Source organism: Aristolochia californica, unplaced genomic scaffold (genome assembly GCF_029961685.1).
Source record: "Aristolochia californica isolate CCGP_79_NKW_82.1479 unplaced genomic scaffold, dmAriCali1.0.hap1 SCAF_16, whole genome shotgun sequence".
Classification (NCBI taxonomy): Eukaryota; Viridiplantae; Streptophyta; class Magnoliopsida; order Piperales; family Aristolochiaceae; genus Aristolochia; species Aristolochia californica.
Genome location: NW_027181837.1, coordinates 16,634,829 through 16,648,756, shown reverse-complemented (window position 1 = coordinate 16,648,756; position 13,928 = coordinate 16,634,829). Strand labels below are relative to the sequence as shown.

At 40.1% G+C, this 13,928-nt stretch overlaps 1 protein-coding gene across 4 annotated transcripts; it reads left to right on the top strand.

The window, feature by feature from the left end:
- The first annotated feature begins 151 nt into the window (after positions 1-151).
- On the top strand, positions 152-11,394 carry LOC137953637 (protein FRIGIDA-ESSENTIAL 1-like). Of its 4 annotated transcripts, none has more exons than XM_068801088.1 (6): positions 152-332; positions 8,249-8,480; positions 8,608-8,831; positions 8,918-10,377; positions 10,471-10,560; positions 11,028-11,394. In XM_068801088.1, exons 1-5 carry the CDS (start codon positions 206-208, stop codon positions 10,513-10,515), a joined length of 2,088 nt encoding a protein of 695 aa, XP_068657189.1. In that variant the 5' UTR covers positions 152-205; the 3' UTR covers positions 10,516-10,560; positions 11,028-11,394. The 4 variants fall into 4 exon arrangements, 2 of the variants coding, with proteins under 2 accessions (XP_068657189.1, XP_068657188.1); XM_068801087.1 differs by having other exon boundaries at positions 11,008-11,394; XR_011112399.1 differs by lacking the exons at positions 8,249-8,480; positions 8,608-8,831; positions 8,918-10,377; positions 10,471-10,560 and having other exon boundaries at positions 244-332.
- The last annotated feature ends 2,534 nt before the right edge of the window (positions 11,395-13,928 follow it).

The window sequence follows — 13,928 nt, the reverse complement described above, 5'->3', positions numbered from 1 at the left end:
CTATCTTATTTTATTAATAAAATACCAACTTAATTATTTATTATGTCAATATATTTTAATATTATATAAAATTATTAATTTAAGAGTGCAACCGAAGCAGAGGATAAAGCACTGAAAAGGGATCCCTCCTTCGACTGACTTGATTTATACATTGACGGAAAACACACGGTGATGCTCAATTGCTGTCAAGAGAGATAATACATAGATGCCTTCTCCTGAAGACGACGACAAGCCAGCCTCCATCTCAGGGCAATCTGAGCTGGAAGGTAAAAGTGTTAGTAATGGTGTTGTTGCAGACGAAGTTGGAGCGGAGGACGATGCGAAGAGCAATGGTTTGTCCCTACTTCCCTTCTTCCGGCCTCCACGATTTATTGCCTGGATGTATTCATTATTCTTAATGTTGGGATTATCTGTCTGTTGCGGTGTATGAGTTAATAGTTGTCTCTCTGTCGCATGAATCATGGTTTTAGCATCTCGTCTTCCATGTTTTTGTCATAAATATGTGATCAATGAATTGTGTATTTAAATATTTCTTCTTTCAGGAATGCGTATTCATGCATATTATCCAAAGGAATTTTACATACATAGGTAGAGACAAGATAACCCTCGGGTTCTGGTTTAGCTTTGTAGTGCTTTAGTCGTAACTGGAAAGTATTTGACTGGATATAAGTGCCCCCAAAAACTTCGTATAATGGAGGAAAAACGAAGATAAGTTTCAAGGTGGTTTGAAGCACCTCGAGAAACTTATTTATTGTGGCAATTAAGAATCTAGATTTTAAAAGTTCAACAAGATGGAAGAGGATTATAGCCATTGATTCTTTTAATTGCGACAAGTTAGCAAATAGTCACTTATCTACTTCAATACCATTTACTGTACTAAGAAAGGTTAATACTGGTCCTAGGCACTGAGCAGACATGCTGTAAGTTATCAGTGACCACTTGCAGATATCCAAGTTCAGTGGGTTCTATTCCTGTAATCAGATTAATTAGAAGTAGACAGGCTATCTAGCGAAGGTTGACTTGATTCACCTTGTATGCTGGAAAGACAGTTTGTCATGTATTCTTAAAACTCAGCTCTTGTAAGTAACACTATCATATGGTGGTATCAGGCTTGTGTTCAGGCAGATGTGTATCTTTGCATCTAATCAGTTAGCAATATTCCCAGTGGAAATTTGGGCACATTTAGATAAGATTCATGACATTGTTCATGACTGTCCATGACCTGGTTGTATACCCTCGTTCCGCAAATTGAATAACTGACAAGCTGACTGTGGACCTCCAACATCTTGTTGTGCATGGCCCATCCATTCCTTTTCCTTTCTCCTCTTTTAATGTTTTTTTTTTCAGTACAATGACTATTTGGTTTTCACTCTTTTGCCTGTTTATAAAATTTGATCACTTTCTCAAAAGGAAAAAAAAAAACTCCTTTAGAGAGAACATTAATAGGTGTACTTCTTTTTCCTGTTTATTCACAGAAAGTGACCCCTTTTTTTTATGAAAGTGCGTATATTGATAAACAAGGGGAGGAAAATACAAACCTAGCTTTGGGGGCCTGACTCCACAACAAAGTGTTGGAGAGACACACCCGCCTTAGCCTGAGAGTCTGCCAGGTGATTAGCAGAGCGCGGAATGTGGTTCCAATTACCGTTTAAACTAGAAAATAAATTACAAATTTCATTGAACATATCCCAATGGCGCCACGGGGGGTGACCATGGTTAGCACACCAATTGATGACTACTTTTGAATCGCCTTCAATAAAAAGGAGAGACACACCCGCCTTAGCCTGAGAGTTTGCCAGGTGATTAGCATAGTGCGGAATGTGGTTCCATTTACAGTTTAAACTAGAAAATAAATTACAAATTTCATTGAACTTATCCCAATGGCGCCACGGGGGGTGACCATGGTTAGCACACCAATTGATGACTACTTTTGAATCGCCTTCAATAAAAAAGGGGCTAGAGAAGATATTGAGTCCGTGCAAAAGACCAGAGAGTTATGCAGTGGTAGAATCTGAGTTGTCGAGGGGACCTGCATATGGGAAGAGGAGATCACCATTTCCATTGTGGATAACACCACCGAATTCTACCGGACCAGGGCAGCCTAAAGCACTGCCATCAAAGTTGAGTTTTGTGTACCCAGGTGGAGGGGGGGCCCAAGTAGCCATAGTGGGGGACGAGAGGGTAGAGACATCCCAGCAACAGACGGCCAATTCCCTCTAAAGTTCGAGTCACTAAATTTTTTGAATTCTTTTCTGTTTAGGAGCCAAACAGAGACTTGACTAGAGATTTGCTCCGTTAAAACCTCAATAGGACAAGTTTTGAATTTGAATTTTCTCCTATTGCGCTCTTTCCAGAGAGCCCAAATAATATGACCAATACAGCAAGATAAGATCATTTTTCGTAATTTTGGGAGCTTCGTACTGATGAGGAAGAGGATAGTGTCAACAATGTTTCCAGAGGCATAGAATTTGAAGGCCAATTTTATTTAGAAGGGAAGTCCAGACTAGGTAGGCAAACTGACATAAAAGAAAGATGTGTTGCTGTTTCTGGAGTATTTTTGCAAAAGGGGCAGTAAGGGTGCAAGATAGAGGTGCCCCGATGAATTAAGCATCAGAAGTTAAGATTTTGTTTCTGCAGGCAGACCAAATGAAGAATTTAGCACGTGGAGGGGCGAGCAGATCCCAAGCATAAGCAGCAGGGTGCTTTGGGTGGGCTGATGAGAGGTTGTTTAAGTATGTATAGGCAGAAGATGTGGAGAAAGACTCCTTGACAGCGAGTCCAAATTAGAGTATCATTGGAGGTATTTGGTTGTCTGGTTGGAAGAGTGAGAAGGACTTGGGATGCAAGGAGAGCTTCAGTATCAGTGAGATGTCTTATAAGATTTTGATTCCAGCCCCCATTTTCTGACCAGATGTCAGAGTTATAGATCTCTGAGTTACCTGAGAGGTCAAAGATTTCCGGGAAGCTATTTTTGAGGGGGGATTGGCCAACCCACCAGTATTTCCAGAACTTTGATGTATTTCCATTTCCAATGTAACATTTTGTAGCCATTTGGAATTTGGGGAGGAGCTGAGCTATTTTTCTCCAGGCGGGTGAGAGAGAGTGAATTCGCCCTCCGTCTGTCCACCGGCCAGAGGGGAGATTTGCTTTCTCCCTAACAAAAGCTCTCCAAATCAAATGATGATTCATATTAAATTTCCAAATTCATTTAAGTAGTAGAGCAGAGTTTCTTGTGGATGTATCTTGGATACCCAATCCACCTAATACTTTTGGCTTGCATACCTCCTCCCATTTAACCAGATGATATTTTTTTTCACCGTTTGGTCCACCCCAAAGGAAACGTCTCTTTAGGAGCTTAATTCTGTTTCTGATTGATGTTGGGCAATGGAACATAGATAAATAATAGTTAGGGATTCCTTGTAAACATGATTTGATGAGAGTTAACTTGCCTGCTTTTGAGAGGAATTTTCCCCGCCAGGTGGCAAGTCTCCCTTCCAAACACTCAATGACAGGGTGCCAGGAAGCCTTAGAGGGGAGACGTGAGGTCAGAGGAAGCCCCAAATAGGTTCCAGAAGATGATTCAATGCGACAACCAAGATAGCTATCCATAGAGTTGAGAAGACCAGGCTCAATATTGTAACCAGAGATAGAGGATTTCTCCCAACTGATTTTTTGTCCATATGAGATTTCAAATAAGCTCAACAAGGCACTTACATTATGAATTTGATTGAGGGTGCCATCATAGAAAATAATAGTGTCATCTGCACATTGGAGGAGGCTAATATCGAGAACAGGGTTAGGAAAGACAGTGCTTAGCCATCCAAATGTTTTAGCCAGACGGATCATTGCGGCTAACTGTTCTCCAATGAGAGTAAATCCCCCTGCCTGAGTCCCCTAGAGCCTTTGAAGTATCCACAAGGTTTGCCATTTATCATGATTGAATAGAAGACGTTAGAGATACAACTTCTCATCCAAAATCTCCAACGAATGGGGAAACCCATCTTATTGAGGAGGTGGTCAACTAGTTTCCAGTTAACTCTGTCAAAGGCTTTTTCAAAGCCAAGTTTGATAACAACTCTTGGGTTATTCAATTTCTTGAAAGAGTGAAGGATTTCATGGGTGGCCATAGACGAGTCTAGAATATTTCAACTAGCAATAAAACCACTCTGACTAGGGCTGATGATGTTAGGGAGAACAGAATATTTGTAGGAACTTGTGGTGAGGCTTTTGGGTCTGTAATCTTTGGCATGAGCGGAACAAGATTTTTTTGGAACGAGGGCAATGAAGGAGGCTCCAATAGATTTGTAGGTGATACCCACTTGGTGGAAATTGTTAACAAAGTTGTGTACATCGCTTCTGATAATGTCCCAGTATTGACGGTAGAATTCCCCATTGAAACCATCTGGGCCTGGGGCCTATCTCTAGGCGTTCCGAGAACTACTGCATCAATTTCATCCGGGGAGAAAGATTTTTCTAGATGAGAAGCATCGGATTCAGAGATCCGATGGAAGTTGATCTGGTCTAGGACAGAGCGATTGAAATACTCCTCTGTGTAGATACCTGAAAAAAACTTAACAAACTCATTAACAATAGAAACACTAGTTGTACATTCCTCTCCGTTGATAAGGAGGGAGGATATACAGTTAGTTCTTTTTCTGCCGGATGCAATAGCATGAAAAAATTTCTTATTTCCATCCCCATCAGAGAGCCATTGGAATCTGACCCGTTGCTTCCAGTGAGTGGTTTCACTGGTGAGGAATTTTGAGAGTTCATGAATAAGGCTGTTTCTGCAAATAATTTCAGGGGGTGAGAGAGTTCTTTGTTCTTCCAGGAGGTCCAGTTCTGAGAGTCGGAGACGGATGGAGGTTTTTTTTTTCCCCAACATCAGCAGTAAGGGAGCGAGCCCAAGGTCTTATGACTGATTTGAAAGCTCTAAGTTTGCAATGGAACGCCCACCCAGGGTTTGGATGATGAGGGAGATCTTTCCACCAATTCTTCAAGTTTGAAGAAAAAGAATCCTCCAAGAGCCAGGAGTTTTCAAAGCGGAATGGAGAAAAACCCCATTTTAGGGGATGAGAATTTATGAGGATAGGCCAATGATCTGAGCCAATTTTGTTAAGAACCTAACCAACAGTATTGGGAAAAGAGTCAGCCAATCATTATTAACCAGGAAATGGTCTAATTTGGAGAGGACCGGGGGATTTTGGCCATTAGACCAAGTAAATTTTTTCCCTGCAAGGGGAATTTCTATGAGTTCAAGACAACTGATTAAGTCCGAAAAAACTCGCATTGTGGAGGTGATTCTTTTTGCGGGAGGGTTTTTTTCGGAGCAACTAAGGGTGGCATTGAAATCCCCAGCTAGAAGCCAGGGACATTCCATTGTTGGACTTTAATTAGAATTTCATCCCAGAAGATGGATCGGTCTCCATTACCCGAAGGCCCATAGATCCCCGCGAGGGCCAATTCAGATCCCAGAGATCTGTCATGGAAGCGGATGCAAAGGGAAAAGAAACCGAGGTCTGTAGAAACGGCCTCGACCGAATTCGGGTTCCAGATGACAAGAATGCCTACAGAGTGCCCTATCGCATCAATCACTGCCTACTCAGGGTCAGGTTTAAACCAGATACCACGCATACAAAGAGATCAAAAGTTTGCAGCTTAGTTTCTGTAAATACGACTATATCAGACTTGATAAGGTCTCGCTTAGAGGGCGAGTTGATTCCTCGGACGTTCCAGGATAAGACTATCATAGCCAGGAGATCCTGCGAATATCCTTGTTCGTGTAGCAGAAGAGGCCATTATAGTATTTGGAGAAGTCCCAACACAGCTCCAGCATCTTCTCGAGCCTATGTGGGGAGACGTTGCCAACCGAGTATTTCATAATCCATGGAGAAATATGAAGAAAGGAAGCTCTACACATGGACTTTATTTAATTAAAAGAAGTGTTGTAGAGTAGATCAGTCATTATTGATGAATACTTGGAAGAAAAAGTATACCGAAATGAGCCTTTTGAAGTGAAAAATGACTGAAAAGATCCATATGAGGGTGTTGAGCTGGTTGGACAGGTGCATGACTACTTGTGGGGTTACACCAATGACCTCGCGATCGATGTTTAGGGGCTCTGAATCAAGCAGCATTTTTTATCTCTTCGCCATGGACAGTACCGATGTCGTGCTTGGAGTTGCTTGGTTGCAACTTCTGGGTGATGTCTGCCTCAATTGGAGAACTCTCTCAATGACCTTTGAGCTCCATGGGCGAAAGATCAAGTTTCAGGGCCACCCTACACTCTCTACAATGGAGGTGTCCTTGAAGATTTCCGGCTCACAAAAGGCAAGCTGCCTTCTTGAATACAATGGCATCCCCACGGGCACAGGCTGACATAGCAGACACCTCGCCGGAGCTTGATCAATTGCTGTTAGTTCCAACATGTATTTGATTCTCCTAAGGGGCTCCCACTAGCTACGCCAACAGATCACTCCATACCACTGTAGGCTAGGGAACAACAACCCCCCACCCCCGAATTTGATCTTACCGGTATAATAGAAGGGGTGGTGGGTAATGATAGATCCCCAGTCCCCAAGGTTTACAGTTGAAGGGGTAAAAGAGGGAAACCTGGGGAAAAGTGTAAGGATGAAGAGGGGACTCCACTTGGCAGCATGAGCACTGTTCTTTGAAGGACTGTTCGTTACAACAGCAAGGGAGAATGGGACTAAGAGGCATGGACTGAGGAGGAAAGGGAGAATTTGGAGGTGCTGGACCCTTGAAGTTCAGCTGGTTCTGAACAAAAAGAGGAGAATTTCAGGTAAGGCTCGGCATTTCAGTTTCCATCAGTTTGTCAGTTGAACAATTTTTGCTTGGACCTTCCTAATCATTTTTACCTTAAACTCGCTGAGTTAATACAAACATGCCAGGTATCTGGCTTTGCTTTCCTGTTAAGTATTTCTGTTTCTGATTTCTTCCTTCAAGTCATCGTACTTCTTTCTTTTGGTTTTCTAATATTTCTTTTTCTCGGTTCCTTTCTGTTCCTCTGTCCTTTATCCAAGGTAGAGTTCAATGAGTGATTGAATGGGCAGTTTGGATGTTATATAGGCTAGGATTCCGTCTGGATGTGGTGGAAGCATTCTCCTGATATTTCCCCTATACTACTGAATGCATTCTTTTTGAAAATAGCGAGAATTGCATTAAAGAGAGGAAGAATATACACAATGAACGTCAAATAGCTTCAATTCAGCCAGCAAGAAAATAAAAACTACAATTGCATCAAAATAAAAAATGAAAAATGTATTTGAGTAGAAACATCTGAGGGAAACTGCTCTCCCACAACTGAATGCTGATACTGACTGAGAGGAAATTGTTGTGCTGGAAGTCATCCACAACCATCAAACATCATATTGAAGCTAGAGCGCCATCTGTAGAGGTTGATGTTTGACATTATATCTTGAAGGTATCATTAGATATATTTGTGCGTTAATGTGCATGTCTATGTCTTGTACATGAGCACACATTTCTTGAGTAAAGAATTAGGTTATTGCTTTTGCTTGTGATAAAGGAGAAGAAGGTTTTCAGGAGTTCAGTGTGGGACAAATAAATGGATAAACTCATATTTATGCATTTAGAATTCAAGATTTATTATCCTCACAGTATTATTAGTATCCTAGCATCATTATGAAAGTCTAATATGGTAACGTAATCCGGCAAAGGTTTGCCTTCAAAGTCAATTAGTTGGGATATTTCTGTCACTGTAAATATCCATCCAGAGTCTTAACCATCATCTTGATTTTGTCATGACCTTAGCCTTGTCTCAACCATCATCTGCCTTATTTCCCTCCCTTCAGTTAGGTGATGCTTTCTCTCTCTTTAGTTAGATGATGCTTTCTCTCTCTTTAGTTTGATGATGCAGACATTTCAACACTTGCAATGGCATTCTTTAGTACAGTACTTCCTCTACGTGCATTGTAAGGCTACATCTTTTCCTATTTTGATGTAAAGCAGAACAACTAGGGTCATCTCTCAGACAAAATATGGTCTTTCCTGGACTGGAAAACAGCTATATTATCTTTTTTTGTCTCAATCTCATCATGAAAGCAATGCCGTGATGAACTTATATATAAGGTCTGAAGAGGACTGCTTTTTGACTTTATTTCTCAAAATCACATTGTAGTTGAGATAATAAATTTTGTTGATCTCAGGCATTTTCTTTGTGAATGCTGTCGGGTATTTTTCTTGATTTTCCTCCTATCCCATGTAGATTCAAGCCAAGAACACAAGTTTGAAGGGGATGATGAGGATCCTACGCCAGTTAGTTTTACTTCAGAGAAATTAAAAATAGATCTAGAATTGAATATTCTTCCAAAACATGATGAGGAGCTTTCCTATGCAAAACTTGGATGCTTGACAGAACATGAAGTAGCTATTGAGAGTCATGCGAAAGATGGCTCAAATGCCAAGAGATCCAATGCCCTTCCATTCACTAAATCTGGGTGCGTATGCTTTTTCTTGCCGTGGTAGAGCTCCAATTGAGGCTAGTGTTGCTGTCCTAGACTTAAACTATGTTGTTGTGTAGGGATCTTATATTTGAACACTTCACTAATACATGCTAATTTTCAGCTCCCTCACTCCTCTACAAAGACCTAGAAGTTTGTCCCCTATGGTTGATTTGGAAGACAGAGCTAAACGCTCAGCAATTATTTGTGAGTTCTATGCTAAAGGCTGGTGTATCAAGGGAAGCTCCTGTAAGTTCCTCCATGAGAAAGCTAGTGTTGATAATTCTAGCTCACCTAGTGGAAGAGATTTTGGAGTGGCAAGGAAAGGAGAGTTTATGGAGCATATAGGTATAAGAAGATAAACTCTTCCAAAGATTTCATTTCAATGAAGGTTTCCATTGAAAGTTTCTAATGACTCCATTTCTTGTGCTCAGGTTTTGGACAAGGGGTCCCAAGATCAAGATTATATACTGAACATCCTTGTTCAGCAGGATCAAATCTTCTTGCAACAAGGCTCTTAGTTCGGGAATATGGAGGAGCACAAACCAAGCACTTTGAACCAGTACCTATTCCTAGAAATGACCCAAGCGTTATCTCCCCTGTCAAGGAAGTATTGAGGGGCAATGTAAGTCATGATTCCTCAATGCTTAACCATAAGTTGCTGATACAACCATGTGCTCGAGAAGATTTCCACAAATTAGATACGCTGGGTAAAGGTTGGTCATCTACGCATCCACTGAATGATTTGGAGCGGACCCGATTGCATCAGGAAAATTATGATCAGCCCCTGGAGTTTTCTTCTCTCCATGAAGAACATGTTTCTAGAGAATACAGTCATTTCGTAAAATTAGACCCAGAAAAGAGAGAGGTTTTGTATGATGGAAAGTTTGGAAGAGAATATCCTTGTGATTCAAATAACTGTCTTGAAGATTACAGTCTTCCATCAAGTGGCCCTTGTTTTGCCTATGACAGCAGCAGGGGAGAAACTACTATAAAGCCACATGGTCGGCTCTCTTTTTATGAGGAGGGCTTGTCATCTCATAGTCCACTGAACTCAAGCTATTGTATCTCCCGCTCAAACAATTCACTTTCTGTTTTTGGAACTTCATCTAGTCGTGGGTTCAGCCCTTTGAGTACTGAGCTGCTTGATGACCGATGTCTGTTAGATGGTGAGAAAGAGTACTGCACTCGTAGGTCTTCATCTTTCTCTCGAAGTTCTTCACCATACCATTCTAGACGTGATGAGGATCTTCCAGTATCCAGTGGATTTAAAACTATGCCTTTCTCAAGTGATTGGCAGCCATCTGTACCTTTTCGTTCATCATTTTGTCTTCCAATAGGCATATATTCATCACCTTGGAATCAGTATGATCCTATTCTTGATAGCATGGAACCTTCTAATGGGGGAACAGAAGCTTACCAAGCATCAGCTTTTAATATCCGTGGTACAGCTATCCAAAGTCTGCCTCATCAGCTGACAAATAGACCAAAGCCAGATGTGGATATTGACAGAGAAGCAACTGTAGGAGACGCCCAAGATGGCAGGCCAGAGGAAGATAAAAACGTGATGTCAAAAGAAGGGAAAGAACATAAACACGACATGGCAAAGATGGGTGTTGAAGCTAAATCAAAAGGGCAAGCAGATGAAACTGAACATGACAAGGAATGCAAAGCCCTCAAAATTTTCAGAATTGCCCTTGTAGATTATGTCAAAGAGTTGGTTAGACCATCTTGGCGCGGAGGTCGTTTAAGTAAGGATGCTCACAAGGCCATTGTTAGGAAAGCAGTGGATAAAGTTCTTAGCACCTTACAGCTCCATCAGATTCCAAGTTGCGATGAATCAATCAATCAGTATTTCTCTTCCTCACGATCTAAGCTTTCTAGACTTGTGGAGGTGAGCCTTAGAAAGAATAATTGATCACTTTGTGAATACGTAAGGCTGTAGAACATTAACCTGCCTAATCTTTAAATATATGTGATTGTGCAGGGATATGTTGAGAAGTATACTAAAGCTCGAGCTGCTGATAGCTAATTAACTTATGTTTGTAGAGGTTTCGGGATGTCACACTATCTAGAGGTTTTCTATGCATACTTTTGGAAATGTGTTTTGACTTTTCCCTATGTGCTTTTTGCATATGGCTCAGGTTGATATGTTTCACTTTCTAGCAATGAATAATTTTAGCATCTGCTATGTATTTCTGGTTGATCCTTTTGGTGATATGTTGTTCAAAGTTGTGAATCTTTTGCATGAACATTGAAGTTGGTTTTGATTTAGTTTCTAGAAGAAAAAAAATTTGAATTTTGCCACATTGACTTGTACTTTCGATTTCTTCTCTATTTGTACTATTTGTTTTTAGTGCACTTCTATTTTTTGTTATTCTTGGCTTTCACCGTTCACTCTTATATTATAATTGATTAGATTGATGCAGACATGTACATTGTGTACAAATAGCCATTAGGATTCTGAGTTATTATTATCAACAAAACACCTAAGCTCATTGCATGTCTTCTATTTCATTGACAGTACATTGTTGTGGGTTTCAGATGAGGCTGGTCTCCCATCCTTTCCAAGAGAGTATGTAAAGAAATGTAACAATGAAGTTTGTATGAACAGGTAAAAATTCCGAAATTGGTCTAGATTAACTGTGGAAATGGTATCAGAGTATGTTACTGCTTGAGGATATTTTTGATGAGTCGTCAATGTACTGTGTTTATTTTTTAATAGTTTTTGCCTATTCTGGGTTTTCTTATGGGAAGTTACCCCATTCCTATGAGGATTTTATTTCTAGAACTTTTCCTTAAAAATTATATGTATTACAATAAGAGGACTGGGAAGAGTTGAAAGATCACCTGGTTGAAAATATCTGCATGTTCTTTTGTGCTAATTTAACATTTATTTGTATTATTTTACTTTCATAGCATCCAATAACATCAAATTGAAGCTATTGATTTTAAATTTTAGCTGGCCCTATTTTCTATATTTTCTTTTCAAAAAGAAAAAAAAAAGAATTGAGTTTTGCCAAGTTCTTTTATAGATTTGAACTAGGTACAAGAATAAAGAGATGAGTATCAAAGATACTGTAAGGAAACTCTTTTACCAAGCAAATTAGCAGATTAGTTTTACTGAACTTAGTAAGTAATGAGTCGAGATGAAGTTGTAAGAACTGAACATGTGCCTGGATCAGAAAATTAAAAAAAGGCTAAAGAACACAGCAAGTGCTTGCTGTATTTTAACATTAGGATGTGGCCATGAATCATGGAGGAGTCTCTGTAAATTTCCTGAATGGCTCCAGCTGTTTGGTTGGCAATGGTACCCATCAATTTTTGCTTCCTCTTCCTGCTCTTCTAAGTGCTTGCTGTATTTTAACATTAGCATGTGGTGTGGCCATGAATCATGGAGGAGTCTGTAAATTTCCTGCATGACTCCAGCTGTTTGGTTGGCAATGGTACCCATCAATTTTTGCTTCCTCGTCCTGCTCTTCTGAATGAGTGAGTTATGATTTGTTCTGGCTAGTAATTTTTAGTTGGAGTTGTTCCAGTTTTCTTTTCTCTTCTGGTACGTCCTCTTTTTATGCTGATTTTTTCAACAACTTAGACTTTCTATTACGAAGCAGAGTAGGACAAGATTTTGGTCGTCACTGCTACTCTGGCTACAAACTCTTGTTTTCTAACTTTGTTCCTTCTAACCAAGAAAAGAAACTATTATTCACTTCCTGCCATGTTACACTCTGATTTTGCTACTTAATGGGGGGACACGGACGTTGCTTGGTCATTGAGACAGTTATATGAATTGCCTCCATCGGTCCAGTTGATGATATGGAGTTTTCAGTTGTATCCATGAAATGACAAAATAATTTTAAAGCGGTTGGTTTGGTCTGTATGGTTCATATATTACTTTCTGTATGATCAAAATGAGAATTTGATTATTATTATTTTTTAAAATAGTTAATAAAAATAAAATAATAATAATCAAAAATTCTCTTTTATCTTTTCCCAACAGACCTTAAGTTTATTTTCAATAGAAAATAATGGGAAAAAGAATTTGAGAAATCTCTTAACCCATCTTTTCCTTGTGGGAGCCTCCAAAGGATCATCAGTCCAGTTCCATCTCTTGTTTGGACAAAAGACATGAGATGTCAACCTCTGCCTTCCAACCCTTCACCTATCTCTGATAAAAAAAGAAGCCAATAGAGGCGAGACACATGCAGAGTTTCAAAAGAACCTTTACTGGACTTTGATGTAATCTGTTTCTTCTATGTCCTCTCTGTAATGGGTATAGTGAGCTTCAGGTGTCTCATTTGAGGCAGATGAGGAAAGAAGATTTGGTAGGACTCAAGACCTAACACATGACAAGCTGTCTATTTCTTATCTTGTCTCTTGTCTCTTGTCCCCCTCCCCTCCCCCCTTCATATGATTCTAACTTTTTGGCCTATGCACACACTAACTAACAAAGAGGATCCTATGAAGGCAAAAGTTTTTCTATTTAAACCCACCAAATTGCTTAAAAGCATTAACAGTTCTTTTTTTTTTCTTCTAATTTACAGAGGTTTTACATTCGATGTAAAAAAGATTGTATCTAATCGACCAGTCTCACTTACAGATACGTCGTCTCTCTGATCGAAAATACCAAACAAAATGACCTAATTTGTGGGTAGTGTCGTTGGAACAAGGCAAGTTTTTACAAAATTGGGCTTTCTCTTGTCCTTGAGATTTCTTCTTTTCTTCCCGGATATATATATGGAGGATCCAAATTAGGGATCCGGATCCGGCAACAGTTGGTGGCTTTCTTTCGGTGCGCATAGAGAAAGGAATAACCCGGCTACAGTAGTCCAGCGGGGACCACTTGAAAAGTTGCACTTTTGATCAAGGTGAGGCCCACCAAAAGAGTACTGTAGCATGCATGCCCCTCATCATTTGCGTTGTTCGGATTTGGAAATTGGATTTTACGGCAGTTGCTTTCGCGTCCAACAAGATCGTGCCTGCCGCGTGGAGCATCCATTGAGTGGACGGGTGTACCACCAATCCATGCCGCGGGAGCTTCCAAGTTCCAACTCACGAGTCCAATAAAACAAAAAAGGTCAGCGGGAGGATCTTGTGATCTCTGGGCGGCGCCGCACAAAGAGTATTATTATTATTTTTTTTTGAATTTTATTGTTCATAAAAAATAAAATAAAATAACTCAAAAAGAGAATAAATATTAATAATAATATAATTTTAAATTATAAAATAAATAAAAAACTATAAAAGCAACTTGAAATGATTACTCACTTTCAAAAGCAAAATAGGAAAATATCACTCAATTTAAGGTAGCTCGCGACCCAGGAGCTTTGGAAACGAGACAAACCTGGTCACGAACGACTTGGCGAATCTGGAATCTGGATTCAGTCGCTGACACGGCACGAGGGCCCCCGTTAGTGCCCCCTACCCGGGAAACGTATTTACCAA

Coding starts and splice junctions, on each gene's coding strand:
- LOC137953637 (XM_068801088.1), top strand. CDS start 206: ATGCCTTCTCCTGAAGACGACGACAAGCCAGCCTCCATCTCAGGGCAA. Junction 333..8,248: donor GGACGATGCGAAGAGCAATG/GTTTGTCCCTAC, acceptor TATCCCATGTAG/ATTCAAGCCAAGAACACAAG. Junction 10,378..10,470: donor AGCTTTCTAGACTTGTGGAG/GTGAGCCTTAGA, acceptor GTGATTGTGCAG/GGATATGTTGAGAAGTATAC.